Source organism: Symphalangus syndactylus, chromosome 17 (assembly GCF_028878055.3).
Source record: "Symphalangus syndactylus isolate Jambi chromosome 17, NHGRI_mSymSyn1-v2.1_pri, whole genome shotgun sequence".
Lineage (NCBI taxonomy): Eukaryota > Metazoa > Chordata > Mammalia > Primates > Hylobatidae > Symphalangus > Symphalangus syndactylus.
In genome coordinates, this window is record NC_072439.2 from 35,832,582 (window position 1) to 35,849,492 (window position 16,911).

The 16,911-nt window shown below is 44.6% G+C and overlaps 1 protein-coding gene and 1 long non-coding RNA gene across 9 annotated transcripts in view; one reads left to right on the forward strand and one right to left on the reverse strand.

The window, feature by feature from the left end:
- The window catches only part of LOC129466127 (cyclic AMP-dependent transcription factor ATF-7), a 125,093-nt gene that overhangs the window by 72,826 nt on the left and 35,356 nt on the right, over positions 1–16,911 (forward strand). For 4 of the 8 annotated variants that reach the window (XM_055249175.2, XM_063621482.1, XM_063621478.1 and 1 more), the window contains exon 3: positions 14,775–14,893. In XM_055249175.2, the coding sequence (XP_055105150.1) occupies positions 14,775–14,893 (119 nt within the window). Of the gene's footprint in view, positions 1–3,991; positions 4,291–5,326; positions 5,424–14,774; positions 15,780–16,911 lie in introns of those variants that run through there. The other 4 variants (XM_063621480.1, XM_063621479.1, XM_063621481.1 and 1 more) reach the window with 3 other exon arrangements.
- The window catches only part of LOC129466132 (uncharacterized), a 64,413-nt gene that overhangs the window by 38,023 nt on the left and 9,479 nt on the right, over positions 1–16,911 (reverse strand). The window lies entirely within an intron of this gene.

The following is a 16,911-nucleotide window of genomic DNA, read 5'->3' on the forward strand; positions in this document are numbered from 1 at the left end:
AAGTGAAACTAATTGTAATAATATATTTTATTTAACCTGGTATATCCAAAATAGTATCATTTTGACGTGTAATCAACAAAAAATTATTAACAAGATATTTTACTGAGTCTTTGAAATCCAGTGTGTGTTTTTATTTTCAGTACATTTCAATTCAGACTAGCCACATTGCAAGTACTCAATAGCTATGTGTGGCTAGTCGCTACCATATCAGATAGTGCAGATCTAGATGATCTTAGTCTTCAGATGGGGGTGCAAATTAGTCTTGGCATAAAGGAGAGGAGAGAAACTGTCCTGATTTTGTATTAAGCCTTCTGCTGCCTTGGAGATAGTTATTATATTTACCCTACAGTGAGGGCAAGTGTGTTCCCTGAGTGAGTGGCTATTTGCCAAAACCTTAGACATGGGTAATGCCAAAGAACAAAGGAAGATCCTTTAAGGGTATTAACAAATGAGGGGCTGGGCATGGTGGCTCACACCTGTAAATCCCCACACTTTGAAAAGCCAAGGCTGGCAGATCACTTGGGCTCAGGAGTTCAAGACCAGCCTGAGCAACATGGTGAAACCCCGTCTCTACAAAAAATACAAAAATTGCCCGAACATGGTGGTGCATGCCTGTAGTCCCAGCTACTCGGGAGGCTGGGATGGGAGGATTGCATAAGTCTGGAGGGCAGAGGTTGCAATGAGCCAAGATCGTGCCGTTGCACTCCAGCCTGGGCAACAGAGCAAGACCCTGTCTCAGACAAACAAGAAAACAAATAAGGGAACTAGATTTTTTAATGGGGAATAATTTAAAAAGGAAATATTTTGGGGAGTCCCTTCACCCATTTTAATTAAATAGAATATATTTTTACTTAGGTCAAGATTTTTATCACTTAGTAACACTTTAGCTATTTTTAGCCAGGCACAATGGTGTGCACCTATAGTTCCAGCTACTCAGGAAGCTGAGGCAGGAGACTCATTTGGGCCCAGGAGTTCAAGAACAGCCTGGGCAACATAATGAGATCCCATCTTATTAAAAAAACTATGATAATAATTTTAGCTATTTTAATTGAGAAATTGCTTTCAGAGGGATGGTTTCCTATGCATGAAGTTTATGACTAATCTAGAGAATTTCTTTTTTTCTTATAGGGGTCCATCCCACCCTTACCTTGCCATGAGTGAGGGCACACCAAGCACCCACAGCCCCCTGGCTTAGGCCCACTCACCCCAGCTGTGGCCAAGGACAGGAAAACTGGGACTCAGTATTCTAGAGAATTTCTGAAGTGTTAACTCTCAATAAATGAGAGAAAATATAAGGACTATATAAAACATAGCCAGATTAGCAGTCACTTTGGTTTTTTTTTTCGTTGTTTTTTTGAGACAGTCTTGCCCTTGTTACCCAGATTGGAGTGCAATGTTACGATCTTGGCTCACTGCAACCTCCACCTCCTGGGTTCAAGCCATTCTGCACCTGGCCTGGTGATCACTTTGACAGAAAGCTTCAGTAAACTTTTATTCTCCCCCTAGGCATATGAGATAAGAATTGTATTAGAAATAGGTTTCGCCATGTTGCCCTGGCTGGTCTCGAACTCCCGCGCTCAAGCGATCCACCTGCCTCGGCATCCCAATGTGCTAGGGTTACAGGCATGTGCCACCATGCCCAGCCTAGAGTAATATTTTTAAATTCATGAAATACATAGGATTACAAAAGAAACTAATGATATTATAATATGGTTTTTAAAAATATATGATAAAAAGGCCAGGCCACTGCACCGGCCAACATTATAAGTACATTTTGAAAACTTACAGCCCTGCATAATCTACTACTTGTCATATCTCCTTAAAATTGTATTTTTTGGCTGGGTGCGGTGGCTCACACCTGTAATTCCAGCATTTTGGGAGGTCGAGGCAGGCGGATCACCTGAGGTCGGGAGTTCAAGACCAGCCTGGCCAACATGGTGAAATCCTGTCTGTACTAAAAATACAAAAATTAGCCAAGTGTGGTAGTGGGCACCTGTAATCCCAGCTATGCAGGAGGCTGAGACAGGAGAATCGCTTGAACCCGGGAGGTGGAGGTTGCAGTGAGCTGAGATTGTGCCATTGGACTCCAGCCTGGGCAACAAGAGCAAAACTCTGTCTCAAAAAAAAAAAAAAAAAAGGCGAGGCACAATGGCTCACACCTATAATCCTAGCACTTTGGGAGGTCAAGGCAGGCGGATCACCTGAGGTCGGGAGTTTGAGACCAGCCTGACCAACATGTAGAAACCCCTTCTCTATCAAAAATACAAAATTAGCCAGGCGTGGTGACGCATGCCTGTAATCCCAGCTACTCGGAAGGCTGGGGCAGGAGAATCACTTGAACTCGGGAGATGGAGGTTGCAGTGAGCTGAGATCATGCCGTTGCACCACTGCACTCCAGCCTGGGCAACAGAGCGAGACTCTGTCTCACAAAAAAAAAAAAAAAAAAAAAAAAAAAAAAAAAAAAAAATTATATTCTTTTCTTCTTTATAAACTAGGTTCTGCTTATTTCCTTTTACCAAATACCTGGCAATCCCAGGCCCTCTACAGTGACTTGTTTAACCTACAAATATCATACCCCTGGTTAATACACTATTCCTCCTTCCCCCAAACCCTCACTCTTTTTTTTTTTTTTTTTGAGATGGAGTTTCACTGTCGTTGCCCAGGCTGGAGTGCAATGGCACGATCTTGGCTCACTGCAACCTCCGTCTCCCTGGTTCAAGCGATTTTCCTGCCTCATCCCTAGCCCCCCGAGTAGCTAGGAGTATAGGCATGTGCCACCATGCCCGGCTAATTCTGTATTTTTAGTAGAGATGGGGTTTCATCATGTTTCATCATCATAGTCTGGTCTCGAACTCCTGACCTCAGGTGATCCACCTGCCTCAGCCTCCCAAAGTGCTGGGATTACAAGCATGAGCCACCACGCCCGGCCACTTTTTTCTTATGGAAACATCTGTAACTGAAAAAGATGGTGCCTGGAGTTTACCAACAATAGAGAAAACTAAAGTTCTTGGCTAAATTTTTCCACATTTTATTCAGTTTTTGTCCTAGATCAATCAGAAACCACTGAGGCTGTCTTTTTTTTTTTTTTTTTTTTTTTTTGAGACAAGGTCTTCTGTCGCCCAGGCTGGAGCTCAGTGGTGGGGTCTCGGCTCACTGCAAACTCCAACTCCCAGGTTCAAGCAGTTCTTGTGCCTCAGTATCCCAAATAGGTGGGATTACAGGCACCCGCCACCATGCCCAGCTAATTTTTGTGTTTTTTGTAGAGATGGGGTTTTGCCATGTTGGTCATGCTGGCCTCGAACTCCTTACCTTAAGAGATCCACCCGCCTAGGCCTCCCAAAGTGCTGGGATTACAGGCATGAGCCACCACGCCTGGCCCTTTTTTGAGAAAGGGTCTCACTGGAGTACAGTGGTGTAATCATGACTCACTACAGCCTCAACCTCCTGGGCTTCCCCCACCTCAGCCTCCTGAGTAGCTGGAACTACAGGTGAGCATCACCACACCCAGCTAATTTAAAAATTTTCTGTTGCTGGGCATGGTGGCTCATGCCTGTAATCCCAGCACTTTGGGAGGCCAAGGTGAGTGGATCAACTGAGGTCAGGAGTTCAAGACCAGCCTGACCAATATGGTGAAACCCCGTCTCTACTAAAAATACAAAAATTAGCTGGGCATGGTGGCATGCGCCTGTAGTCCCAGCTACCCAGGAGGCTGAGACAGGAGAATTGCTTGAACCTGGGCAGCAGAGGTTGCAGTGAGCGGAGATTGCGCCACTGCACTCCAGCCTGGGCGACAGAGCAAGACTCCGTCTCAAAAATAAATAAATAAATAAAAATAAAAAATTTTTATATAGAAATGGGGTTTTGCCAGATTACCCAGTCTGGTCTTGAACTCCTGGGCTCAAGCAATCTGTCCACTTCAGCCTCCCAAAGTGCTGCAATTACAGGCATGAGCCATCACGACCAGCCTAGGATTTTGGATCTTAAATTGGCTTTAGTTGTAAATTCAGGTAAAATAAAGTAGTAGAAACAGTTTGGTATTGCTTTCCTGACAGGTAGGAGCTGGATGGGGCCAACTCCCCTGTATTTTGTTTGCAGTCCAGAAGAGCTGTGGAAAAGAAGACTAAACGTATAGTATTTGGTGAGAAGTATACACGTGATGAAGAAAGTAAAAAGAGACGACTAACCAATCACCATTTTTAGAAGCAAAAAGACAAATAGAACCATGTTGCAGAACCTCACTGTGAAGGAGTTGTGGAAAACTGCAGCATCCGGGCTGTTACTGTGTTGCAGGCATGTTTTAATGAAGGAATATGGCCAGGAGCCTCAAAGGGACTTTTGAGAATATTATTCTTTTGAATTACTGCTGTTCATCTGTTCCCTTCACTCTCCCCCTTTTAAGAAGGGGTGGGAGCATAAATTATTGTCCAGTAACCCTATTTTACTTAGTCATAAACTGGATGGACTTAGCCCACTTTTCTTCATTGTCCTTTCACCCAAATCCCAAACAAATAAAATCTCTATACCATCTCCCTTTCTCTTCCCTCATCCTGCCTACAGGCTCCTCCCTACCCCTAAAAAAAATATTTTTTGCTGGCATTTTTATTCTACCATTATATAGTCATCAGCATTGTACTGGCCTTTTTATGGCTGATGGAGCCCAGGCGGGCTGCCCGATGAAGGGAGACAGCATTTGGCCGATGGGGCTGGTATGCACCATTATTGCTGGCCATTGGGCCTTGGTCCTCTATAGCTCCATCCTGGCTCATTAAAACTCTGAGCCAAATAGCCATGCAGGCGCCTGCTGCAGCACTGTAGGGGCCAAGAAGTTAAATGGTTCTCCTAATCCTGCATAATTTATCTCCCTGTTAGCCCCCTCATAAAAGAGTCCAATTCAGCTCTACCATGGAGGGCTTCATTCTCAATTTCCTATTTTTGTGATGGCCAACTAGTACCCAGCCCTTCCCTTCTCTCTTTATTATTATTATTAAAAATTGTTTCCCCTTGTTCAATACGAGTTTGCCTTAATGTTTTTTTCATTTGGAGCCTCCTACTTGGACGCCACTTCACCAACAATCTGTCCACTTCTGTTGTTTGGACCTGATATTACAGAGCAGTTGGTGTTGTGGTCTTCCCCCTCTCCTCTTCTCTCTGCCTTCTAGCACGCTTTTTTCTCCATCTCTTCTCCTCTTCCAGTTTTTTCTCCCTCTCCAGTTCTTCTTTCCAAGGACCAATCTCATTGCAAGATGTTTGGTAGGACATTTTAAAAGGGCACCGAATTGGGTTTTTGTTTTTGTTTTTTCACATCTCCATTTCTGTTTCATTTCAGAGATTTACAAACGAGGACCACCTGGCAGTTCATAAACACAAGCATGAGATGACATTGAAATTTGGCCCAGCCCGAACTGACTCAGTCATCATTGCAGGTATTTGCTGACCCAAAAGCCACGTGCCTTGATACCATCAGGCAGTTAAGATTAATACCAGAGACCAGATGTACTGGGAGCTGTACTCCCTTTCTACCATTAAGAGCCCTTATGTGATCTGCATTTAATCAGGAAAAAGGAACACTAAAAGCTCCCAAGTTTCTCTTGTACCCTCCACTCTGCTTTTTAATAACAAGATTGTGTTCTGTGGTTTTTGAGGGTAGGTGTGTTGAGGTTTAGTCTTAGTTTTTCTTCGGTCTATTACCATCCGTCTTTCTATTTATTAAGACTCTGAAAGATTTACAGACAAAAGATGCCTTTGACATTTTTCCCTACCCACAGCAAAGGGGTGAACAAAAGAATGCAAAAAAAAGCCAACCTAGCCTGGTTGCTTCTCTTCCACTGGGTGTCAGCTTTCCTCCAGCAGGCAGATTGTCAGTTCATAAATTCAACTTCCCTTGTGAACCCAGACACCATTGAGGGCACATTTCCAAAGTTCAAACAAGACATTTAGTCAGTGGGACTTTTCTAAGCCAATTTGGGTGACCTGGAACCTCTCAGCAGTTGTTTTAGATACTGTCTTGCTTGTATATGCCATTCTCAAGGGAGCCCTCTTAGCAACTGCTCTCAAACCAGGCAGCAATTCTGCTGTACCATTTTCAGCTAGACAGACATACAAACCAAAGTGAGCTTTTTCTTTTGATCCATGAGAGGTTCTGATTTACCTCAATCTAAGCAAGCTTAACTCAATATTTAATTCCTAGGGTGTTTAGTTGGTGGTTATTACATTAGTTAATAACTCAGATAACACACAGTTTCTCTAAGTATTACTGCCAAAATGCTACCATAGACATGGAGAAGGAGAGACAGAACTTCGTCATCATACTTCTATACATGATGAAAGGGACTTGCCACTTGCCTTTACAGACCTCCTATTCCTCATTAATTCAGCAGATATGTATTTCATATCCACTATATACATCAGGCACGTTTGCTAGGAGCTTGTAGATTTGTAATCCTGCCGGGCGTGGTGGCTCACGCTTGTAATCCCAGCACTTTGGGAGGCCGAGGCGGGCGGATCACAAGGTCAGGAGATCGAGACCACGGTGAAACCCCGTCTCTACTAAAAAAAAATACAAAAAATTAGCCGGGCGTGGTGGCGGGCGCCTGTAGTCCCAGCTACTCGGAGAGGCTGAGGCAGGAGAATGGCGTGAACCCGGGACGCGGAGCTTGCAGTGAGCCGAGATTGCGCCACTGCACTCCAGCCTGGGCGAAAGAGCAAGACTCCGTCTCAAAAAAAAAAAAAAAAAGATTTGTAATCCTTAGGAAAAAGACATAAATGGGAACATTGTCATCAATGATCCCTGAGAAAACCTGGGGGAAGATCAGGTGTGGTGGCTCATGCCTGTAATCCCAATGCTTTGGGAGGCCAAGGCAGAAGGATTGCTTGAGGCTGGGAGTTCGAGACCAGCCTGAGCAGCATAGAGAGACCTTGTCTCTACAAAAAAATGTTTAAAAATTAGCTAAATGTGATGATGCATGGCTATAGTCCTAGCTACTTGGGAGGCTGAGGTGGGAAGATAGCTTGAGCCCGGGAGTTTGAGGTTATAGTATGCTATGACCGTTCTATTGCACTCTAGCCTAGACTACAAAGCAAGACCCTGTCTCTAAAAACAAAAGGAAAACCTGGGGGAGATCTTAGGGAATAGTGGATAGGGTATACATATAGGTCAGACATAATTAATTCAGGGCATATATTCATAAAAAAATTGTAGTATTTGCAGACAAGTATAAGTGAATACTACAAACAATATGAATACTAAATGAGTTAATATTCAGTAGAATTAATCAGAGGAAATTTATCTAAGAGGTAAATTTGGGGCAAGGTTATAAAGTTAGAGAGGTTATTCCAAATGGGTGGAAGGGTCTATACCAAATCTCCAGGGATAGTAAGAGAACTTGCTCCAGGATGGTCTCAAGGAGAAAATGTGTTCTCCTGTTACTATTTGCTTTCAGTTCTGGAATGCTCATCTTGTTGCACATGACTTCAGCTATCATATATCTATGCTGGTAATTCTCACATCTCCAGTTAAGACCTGGTGTGTCATATGTATCCCAACCCCTTATGTGAACATTTTTACTTGGCTGCCTTTCAAGTCTTTATGTCAATAACTGAACTTAACCTCCTTGTCTCCTAAACCAGCTCCTTCTCCTTTGTTATTCATTAATATCAGTATTCTCAAAATCTTGAGTTGTTTTATTCTTCAAATTCTTTCTATTCTGTTCCTTCCTATTCTCCCTACCATCACCTTCTTTATACTTGGATTCCTCCAAAGTCTCCTAGCTGGCCTCCTTAATTAGTCTCTCATTCTAATCTATGTTGCATACATACTGTTAAAAAGGCAGTCTTCCTTAAATTCTACTCTTCTAGTCAAAATCTATCATTATTTTCCTATTTTCTCTTTATTTATTTATATTTATTATTTATTATTATTATTTTTTGAGACAGGGTCTCACTCTGTTGCCCAGACTGGAGTGCAGTGGTGTAATCTCGGCTCACCATAACCTCCCCCTCCCAGGCTCAAGCGATTCTCCTGCCTCAGTCTCCTGAGTAGCTGGGATTATAGGCGCGCGCCACTACCACTCGGCTAATTTTTATATTTTTAATACAGACAGGATTTCACCATGTTGGCCAGGCTGGTCTTGAACTCCTGACCTCGAATGATCCACCTGCCTCAGCCTCCCAAAGTGCTGGGATTACAGGTGTGAGCCACCACCCTGGGCCCTTTTCTCTTTAAAGCTATTTAAGGCTGGACGCGGTGGCTCACACCTGTAATTTCAGCACTTTAGAAGGCTAAGGCAAATGGATCACCTGAGGTCAGGAGTTCGAGACCAGTCTCACTAACGTGGTGAAACCCCATCTCTACTAAAAATACAAAATTAGCCGGGCATGGTGGCTCACGCCCATAATTCCAGCACTTTGGGAGGCTGAGGCAGGCATATCACAAGATCAGGAGTTTGAGACAAGCCTGGCCAACATAGTGAAACCCTGTCTCTACTAAAAATACAAAAATTAGCCAGGCGTGGTGGCGAGCGCCTGTAGTCCCAGCTACTCAGCAGGCTGAGGCTGAGGCTGGAGAATCACTTGAACCTGGGAGGCAGAGGTTGCAGTAAGCTGAGATCACACCACTGCACTCCAACTTGGGCAACAGAGCAAGACTCCATCTCAAAAAAAACAAACAAAAAAAATACAAAATTAGGCCGGCATGGTGGTGCATGCCTGTAATCCCAGGTACTTGGGAGGCTGAAGCAGGAGAATCACTTGAACTCAGGAGGCGGAGGTTGTGGTGAGCTGAGATTGTGCCATTGCACTCCAGCCTGGGCAACAAGAGCAAAACTCTGTCTCAAAAAAAAAAAAAGAAAGAAAGAAAGAAAGAAAGGGCTATTTGTACCTGGATTTTCAGGCTCTTTATAACCTAGCACCATGGCATTCACCCAAGTTTTAATTTGTTTTCTAGTTTTGAGGGGTATTTTTTTCTTTTTTTTTTTTTGAGATGGAGTCTCGTTCTGTTGCCCAGGCTGGAGTGCAGTGGCGTGATCTCTGCTCATTGCAAGCTCCACTTCCCGGGTTCACGCCATTCTCCTGCCCCAGCCTCCCGAGTAGCTGGGACTACAGGCGCCTGCCACCGCACCCGCCTGATTTTTTTGTATTTTTAGTAGAGACGGGGTTTCACTGTGTTAGCCAGGATGGTCTCGATCTCCTGACCTGGAGATCTGCCCGCCTTGGCCTCCCAAAGTGCTGGGATTACAGGCGTGAGCCACTGTGCCTGGCCGTTTTGGGGGTATTTTTTGGAGACAGAGACTTGCTCTGTTGCTCAGGCTGGAGTGCAGTAGCACAATCACAGCTCACTGCAGCCTCAAACTCTTGGACTCAAGCCATCCTCCCATCTCACCCTCCCCAGTAGCTGGAACTACAGATGTGCACCACCTCACCCATCTAATTATTTTATTTTTTGTAAAGATGGGTTCTAGCTTTGTTCCCCAAGTTAGTCTTGAACTCCTCACCTCAAGCAACCCTCTCGCCTCAGCCTTCCAAAGTGCTGGGAGGCGTGAGCCACCATGCCCAGCGAAGTACTTATTTTTGTACACTATGATGCTTTCTACATATATTAGTTTTATTTTCTCAACTAGAAAGCATTCTTAGCTGAGCACTCTGGCTGACACCTATAATCCCAGCACTTTGAGAGGCCGAGGTGGGAGGATCACTTGAGCCCAGGAGTTAGAGGCCAGCCTGGGCAACATAGCAAGACCCCATCTCTACAAAAAATTTAAAAATTAGCCAGGTGTGGTGGCGCATGCATGTAGTCCCAGCTACTTGGGAGTCTGAGGCAGGAGAATCACTTGAACCCAGGAGATCGAGGTTACAGTGAGCTATGATCATGCCACTGCATTCACTGGGTGACAAATCGAGACCTTGTCTCTAAAAAAGAATAAAGAAAGAAGAAAAAAGAAAACATTCTCTGGGGCCTAGCGACACAGTGGCTCACACCTGTAATCCCAGTGCTTTGGAAGGCACAGGTAGGAGGATTCCTTGAGGCCAGGAGTTCAAGGCCAGCCCTGGGCAACATGAGACCCATCTTAACCAAAAATTTTAAAAATTAGCCTCAGGCCGGACACAGTGGCTCACGTCTACAATCCCAGCATTTGGGGAAGCAGAGGCAGAATGATTGCTTGAGGCCAGGAGTCCGAGACCAGCCTGGGCAACACAATGAGGCCCCGCTCTCTACCAAAAAAAATAGCTAGGCATGGTGGCACTCGCCTGTACTCTCAGCTACTCAGGAGGCTGAGGTAGGGGATCACTTGCATTCAGGAGTTCAAGGCTGCAGTGAGCTGTGATTATGCCACTGCCTCCAGCCTGGGTGATGACAGAGTGAGACCCTGTATTTAAAAATACATACATACATACATAGCTATAATCACACCACTGCACTCCAGCCTGGGTGACAGAGTGAGACCCTGTATCTAAAAATAAATACATCATACATACATACATACATACATACATACATACATACATAAAATTAGCCGAGCATAGTGGTGCACACCTGTAGTCCTAGCTACTTGGGAGGCTGAGACAGAAAGATTGCTTGAGCCCAGGAGTTCAAGGTTTCTGTGAACTATGATCATGCCATTGCACTCCAGCCTGGGTGACAGAGCAAGACTGTCTCTTAAAAGAAAATGGCCAAGTATGGTGGCTCACACCTATAATCCCAGCACTTTGGGAGGCTGAGATGAGCAGATCACTTGAGGTCAGGAGTTCAAGATGAGCCTGGTCAACATGATGAATCCCCTTCTCTACTAAAAATACAAAAATTAGCCGAGCGTCGTGGTGTGCACCTGAAATCCCAGCTACTTGGGAGGCTGAGACAGGAGAATCACTTGAACCCGGGAGGCAGAGGTTGCAGTGAGCCAAAATTGTACCACTGCATCCAAACTAGGTAACAGAGTGAGACTCTGTCTCAAAAAAAAAAAAAAAAAAAATTTGGGCACGGTGGCTCACGCCTATAATCCCAGCACTTTGGGAGGCTGAGGCGGGTGGATCACAAGGTTAGGAGATCGAGACCATCCTGGCTAACACGGTGAAACCCCATCTCTACTAAAAATACAAAAAATTAGCCGGGCATGGTGGCAGGCGCCTGTAGTCCCAGCTACTCGGGAGGCTGAGGCAGGAGAATGGCATGAACCCGGGAGGCGGAGCTCGCAGTGAGCCGAGATCACGCCACTGCACTCCAGCCTGGGCGACAGAGAGAGACTCCATCTCAAGAAAAAAAAAAAAAAACCAGCCTGGGCAACATAAAGAAACCCCAGCTCTACAAAATAAATACAAAAATTAGTTAGGCATGATGGCGCACACCTGTAGTCCCAGCTACTCGGGAGGCTGAGGTGGGAAGATCACTTGAGCCTGGGAGGCAGAGGCTGCAGTGAGCCGAGATCGTGCCACTGCTCTCCAGCCTGGGTGGCAAAGTGAGATCTTGTCTCAAAAAAAGAAAAAAAAAGAAAAAGAGACCGAGTGCGGTGGCTCATGCCTGTAATCCCAGTACTTTGGGAGGCTGAAGCAGGTGGATCACTTGAGGTCAGGAGTTTGAGACTAGCCTGGCCAACATTGTGAAACCCTGTCTCTACTAAAAATACAAAAAATTAGCCGGGCATGGTGGCATGCACCTGTAATCCCAGCTACTTGGGAGGCTGAGGCAGGAGAATCATGTGAACCTGGGAGGTGGAGGTTGCAGTGAGCCAAGATCACACCACTGCACTCCAGCCTGGGTGATAAAGCAAGACTCTGTCTCAAAAAAAAAAAAAGAAAGAAAGAAAAGGAAACGTCATCTTAATTTTTAACAGCCAAAAGCCATGTTTTCTTTTTTCTCCTTTTTTTTTTTTTTTTTTTTTTTGAGACAGGTTCTGGCTCTGTCACTAGGGTGGACTGCAGTGGCACAATCTTGGCTCACTGCAACCTCTGCCTCCCAGGCTTAAGCCAATCTCTGAAAAAACTAGGATCACAGGCATGTACCACCACACCGGTTAATTTTTGTTGGTTATTTTTTGTTTGTTTTTTTGAGATGGAGTTTCATTCTTGTTGCCCAGGCTAGAGTGCAATGGTGCAATCTCAGCTCACTGCAACCTCTGCCTCCCAGGTTGAAGCAATTCTCCTGCCTCAGCCTCCCAAGTAGCTGGGATTACAGGCATGCGCCACCATGCCTGGCTAATTTTGTATTTTTAGTAGAGACAGAGTTTCTCCATATTGGTCAGGCTGGTCTCGAACTCCCGACCTCAGGTGATCCACTCACCTCGGCCTCCCATAGTGTGGGGATTACAGGCGTGAGCCACTGCACCCAGCCAATTTTTGTATTTTTTGAAGAGATGGAGTTTCACTATGTTGCCCAGGCTGATCTTGAACTCCTGAGCTCAAGGGGGCATCCGCCTGCCTTGGCCTTCCAAAGTGCCAGGATTACAGGCCTTAGCCACTGCCCCAGCCTAAGAGCCATGTCTTAAATCTGGGCAGTACTCCTATATTCCTATCCCTCCCCTCCGCCAAACATATGCACAAGTATATGCATGTAGCACCAAAACATATAGAAAGTATTCGGTAAAAACTTACTGATTTTTTTGGCTAGGTGCAGTGGCTCACGCCTGTAATCCCAGCACTTTGGGAGGCCGAGGAGAGCGGAACACCTGAGGTTGGGAGTTCGAGACCAGCCTGACCAACATGGAGAAACCCCGTCTCTACTAAAAATACAAAATTAGCCGGGCATAGTGGCACGTGCCTGTAATCCCAGCTATTTGGGAGGCTGAGGCAGGAGAATCCCTTGAACTTGGGAGGCAGAGGTTACGGTGAGGCGGAGGTTGCAGTGAGCTGAGATTGCGCCATTGCACTCCAGCCTGGGCAACAAGAGGGAAACTGTGTCAAAACAAAACAAAACGAAAACTTACTGTTTTTTTAGGATTCATTAGAGCAGGTTCAGGGTTCTCTGATATATTTTCAGTCTGTTTGTTCACAAACCAGAGCCATTTGAAAGTTAGAGGCCACCTGCAAAGTGAGGAATTAGGTTTAACACAGGAGAGCCTTTAAAAAACCAGAAATGAGCCTGAACAGCAGGGTGCAGGAGAAGTTTGTTTGAACCTCATATCAAAGGTCTGAAAGTCCCTCCTCTGCCATAGCCATGCCCTTAGCTGCCCCCTCCTGTTCCACTTGAGTTGTGATTTTGGGTATGCCCTTACTAAAGTACTCTCTAAGCATAAAGGATGATACTACTTCTACTCACCCAGGGATGGAGGGAAAGTGGCTTTATCGTTAGCCAACCAAAGCTGCCAGAGAACCTTTTAAAACTATTTTGAGAAGTAGTGGTAACTTTTCCAAACACTCTGTTTCAGAAGAGGTTTTGTTTAAATTTTTTTTATAAAAATCGTGCTGTTTCCATGGAAAATCCCACTGGACTATTTTCAATTGATCAGGCTAGAAGGGGTGTTTTGGGGTTTTTTTGTTTGTTTTTTTGAGACAGAGTCTCACTCTGTCACCCAGGCTGGAGTGCAGTGGCAGTGATCTTGGCTCACTGCAACCTCCACCTCCTGGGTTCAAGAGATTCTCCTGCCTCAGCCTCCTGAGTAGCTGGGACTACAGGCGCCTGCCACTATGCCCACCTAATTTTTGTATTTTTTTGTAGAGATGCAGTTTCACCATGTTGGCCAGGCTGGTCTCAAACTTCTGACCTCAAGTGATACACCCGTCTCAGCCTCCCAAAGTGCTGGAATTACAGGCATGGGCCACTGCGCCTGGCCAAGAAGGGGTGATTTTAACCCCAGGTCTCACTCCTTAAAATATCATTTAAACATTGTTCTGTATTTCTGTCGTTCATTCTAGTGGTATGAGATGAATCCCTGAAGTAGCATGCCAAGGAAAGCCATCGTAATAGAGTTAGGATCTGTGAACAAGATTCAGGTCTAAAAAAGCAGGATTGGGAGGGAGAAGCTCAAATGTAAAATTCAAGTTGCTTAAAAAGTTCCCATGGGTTACCAAGAGCCTTTCTCTTCAGAAGGGCAGAGGCACTGTGTTGAGGAGAGATTCATGCAGCCCCTGTGGGCATATTTTGGCTGGCAAATCTAAATCCGAATACCCTGGTTTCAGGAACTTGCTCTGGGCCTAGGTCTCTGTGAAATATAGGTCTATTGTTTACAGTTTCCTTTTCCAGCTCATGATCTTCCTGTCTTACTCCTCAGCCCCTAGATTTGCCTGGAATCCTTCAGAAGGTAACAGAACATTATTACCTCAGTGACCACAGAAAGACAAGGCACTATTTCTTACTCGGTAGCTTTAGTCAGCAAACTCAACCATCTGATCCTCAGTTTCTTCTCATCAGATTTTAACATCCATCTGCTTTTTCTGCTCACTTCAGACCTAGTGGGGAGTAAGTTTACAAAAGAAAATATTGCTTAACTATACTTGGTTTTCAAATCTAGAGGTTTCACAAAACTGTGTCACCTGTGTGGGTGGTTTGGTTTGGTTGGAGGTAAACGAGGTAAAACTAGCACTGAGAGAAAAGTGGGTACGTGGATAGTCACACAACAAAATACTGTTCAGTCTTCCCCCTGCTGGCTTTGAGGCAACACAACACAGACACCCTCTGGTGGCCTACCACCAGAGCTCGCCTACTAGAGCTCCATTAAAGCAAATTTGCCCTAACACAAAGACTCTCTCTCCAAATCAAAAAGTACAAATGCATTTTCTATATACTATTTAATATCAAGTTTTAATTTCAGATCAAAACTAAAACAGTTTCCTTTCTTTCATGTCTACAGATCAAACTCCTACTCCAACTAGATTCCTGAAGAACTGTGAGGAGGTGGGACTCTTCAATGAACTAGCTAGCTCCTTTGAACATGAATTCAAGAAAGCTGCAGATGAGGATGAGAAAAAGGCAAGAAGCAGGACTGTTGCCAAAAAACTGGTGATATTCAGACCTAGGCTATTTTCATTGTGCTTTGGGACAATTTTCTTAATTGGTTAAAACACAAAATCATGGGCTTAGTAGAGTAAAACCAGTAAAACCAGATAGTAGTTACTAATCCCAGTCAGCCATTCAGGTCTTTAGGAGTTCCAGATGATGGATCAGCACAAGTCTGTCGTCACCGAAAATTAGTCCTCTTGTTCTTCCAGGGGAGTATTAGTTTAATAATCTGTTTTTTAAAAAATATTTATATTATAAATATGTTGAAGACGTTAAAAGGTGATAAATTACTCAGATTTTGTTGGATAACATATTTGTTGCCAAATCCCACTCTTTTCTGAGCTGATCAGACTTCTCAACTGCACTGTTTTTTTTGAATCAGCAAGTCAATAAACATTTATCAAATTTCCACTCTTCTTTGTTTCAATATATGTGGTTTTTGCCTTTAAGTAGCTTTCTACTATTATTCAAAGCATTAAAGATAAAGAAGGATGTTCCTACTGTCTTTCAAAGGAGATCAACCAGGACGGTGAAAGAACTATAAACTATGTCACTTCAGGAACTTTTAAAGAAATCAAGTGGCCAAGCACATTGGCTCATACTTGTAATCCCAGCACTTTGGGAGGCCAAGGTGGGAAGATTACAGGAGTTCAAGACCAGCCTTGGCAATAACAGGACCTCCATGTTTACAAAAACAGTTTTAAAGATTAATCAGGCATGGTGGTGCATGCCTGTAGTCCTAGCTACTCGGGAGGCTGAAGCAGGAAGATTGCTTGAACCCAGGAGTTCAAGGCTGTAGTGAGCTATGATTGCACCACTGTGCTCCAGCCTGGGTAACAGAGTGAGACCCTATCTCGCTCTTTTTTTTTTTTTTTTCCTGAGACAGAGTCTCGCTCTGTCACCCAGGCTGGAGTGCAGTGGCACGATCTCAGCTCACTGCAAGCTCCGCCTCCCAGGTTCATGCCATTTTCCTGCCTCAGCCTTCTGAGTAGCTGGGACTACAGGCACCCACCACCACACCTGGCTAATTTTTTTATATTTTTAGTAGAGACGGGGTTTCACCATGTTAACCAGGATGGTCTCAATCTCCTGACCTCGTGATCTGCCCGCCTCGGCCTCCCAAAGGGCTGGGATTACAGGCGTGAGCCACCACGCCTGACCTGGAGACCCTATCTCTTAAAAAATAAAACAAAAACGGGCCAGGCGCAGTGGCTCACACCCGTAATCCCAGCACTTTGGGAGGCCAAGGCAAGCAGATCACAAGACCAGCCTGACCAACATGGTGAAACCCCGTCTCTACTAAAAATACAAAACTTAGCCAGGCATGGCGGCGCACACCTATAATCCCAGCTACTCAGGAGGCTGAGACAGGAGAATCGCTTGAACCCGGGAGGCAGAGGTTGCAGTGAGCTGAGATCGTGCCACTGCATTCCAGCCTGGGCGACAGAGTGAGACTTTGTCTCAAAAAAAAGAAAGAAATTGAGGAAATTTTGGTTGGAAAAGAGATTTAGTGTGAACAAATTGCAATCAAGAGTATTCATTAAAAGAGGGATTACATGTATTCCATGTGGCCCAAAGGTAGAAGTAGGACCACTGGGTGGAAGTTGTCACAAAATATGTTCAATTATATGTAGACCACTTGGTAGAGATATTGTAGAGGGGATTAAAATGCTGGAATCCCTTCTAATCCTGAGGCGCTATGATTCTCTGATTTTAGCCTTTATATAGTTCAGATCCCTAGAGAATTCCTTAGTTTGGAAGACCAGACGAAATACTTGAAGAAGCAGAGTCAAAGGAAGATAGTTCCCGTGGAATAAGGGGCTTGGGGGAAAAAGAAAAATGCAAAGATCAAATTTTACTTTAGAATTAGAATTCTAGGTTATTGGTCACTATTTTTAAAATCAAGTCTGTGTTCCTGATTTTCTGGAATCATAAAAGATTCCAACATCTCTATCCCAAAACATATATATAAACACATTAACCTCACA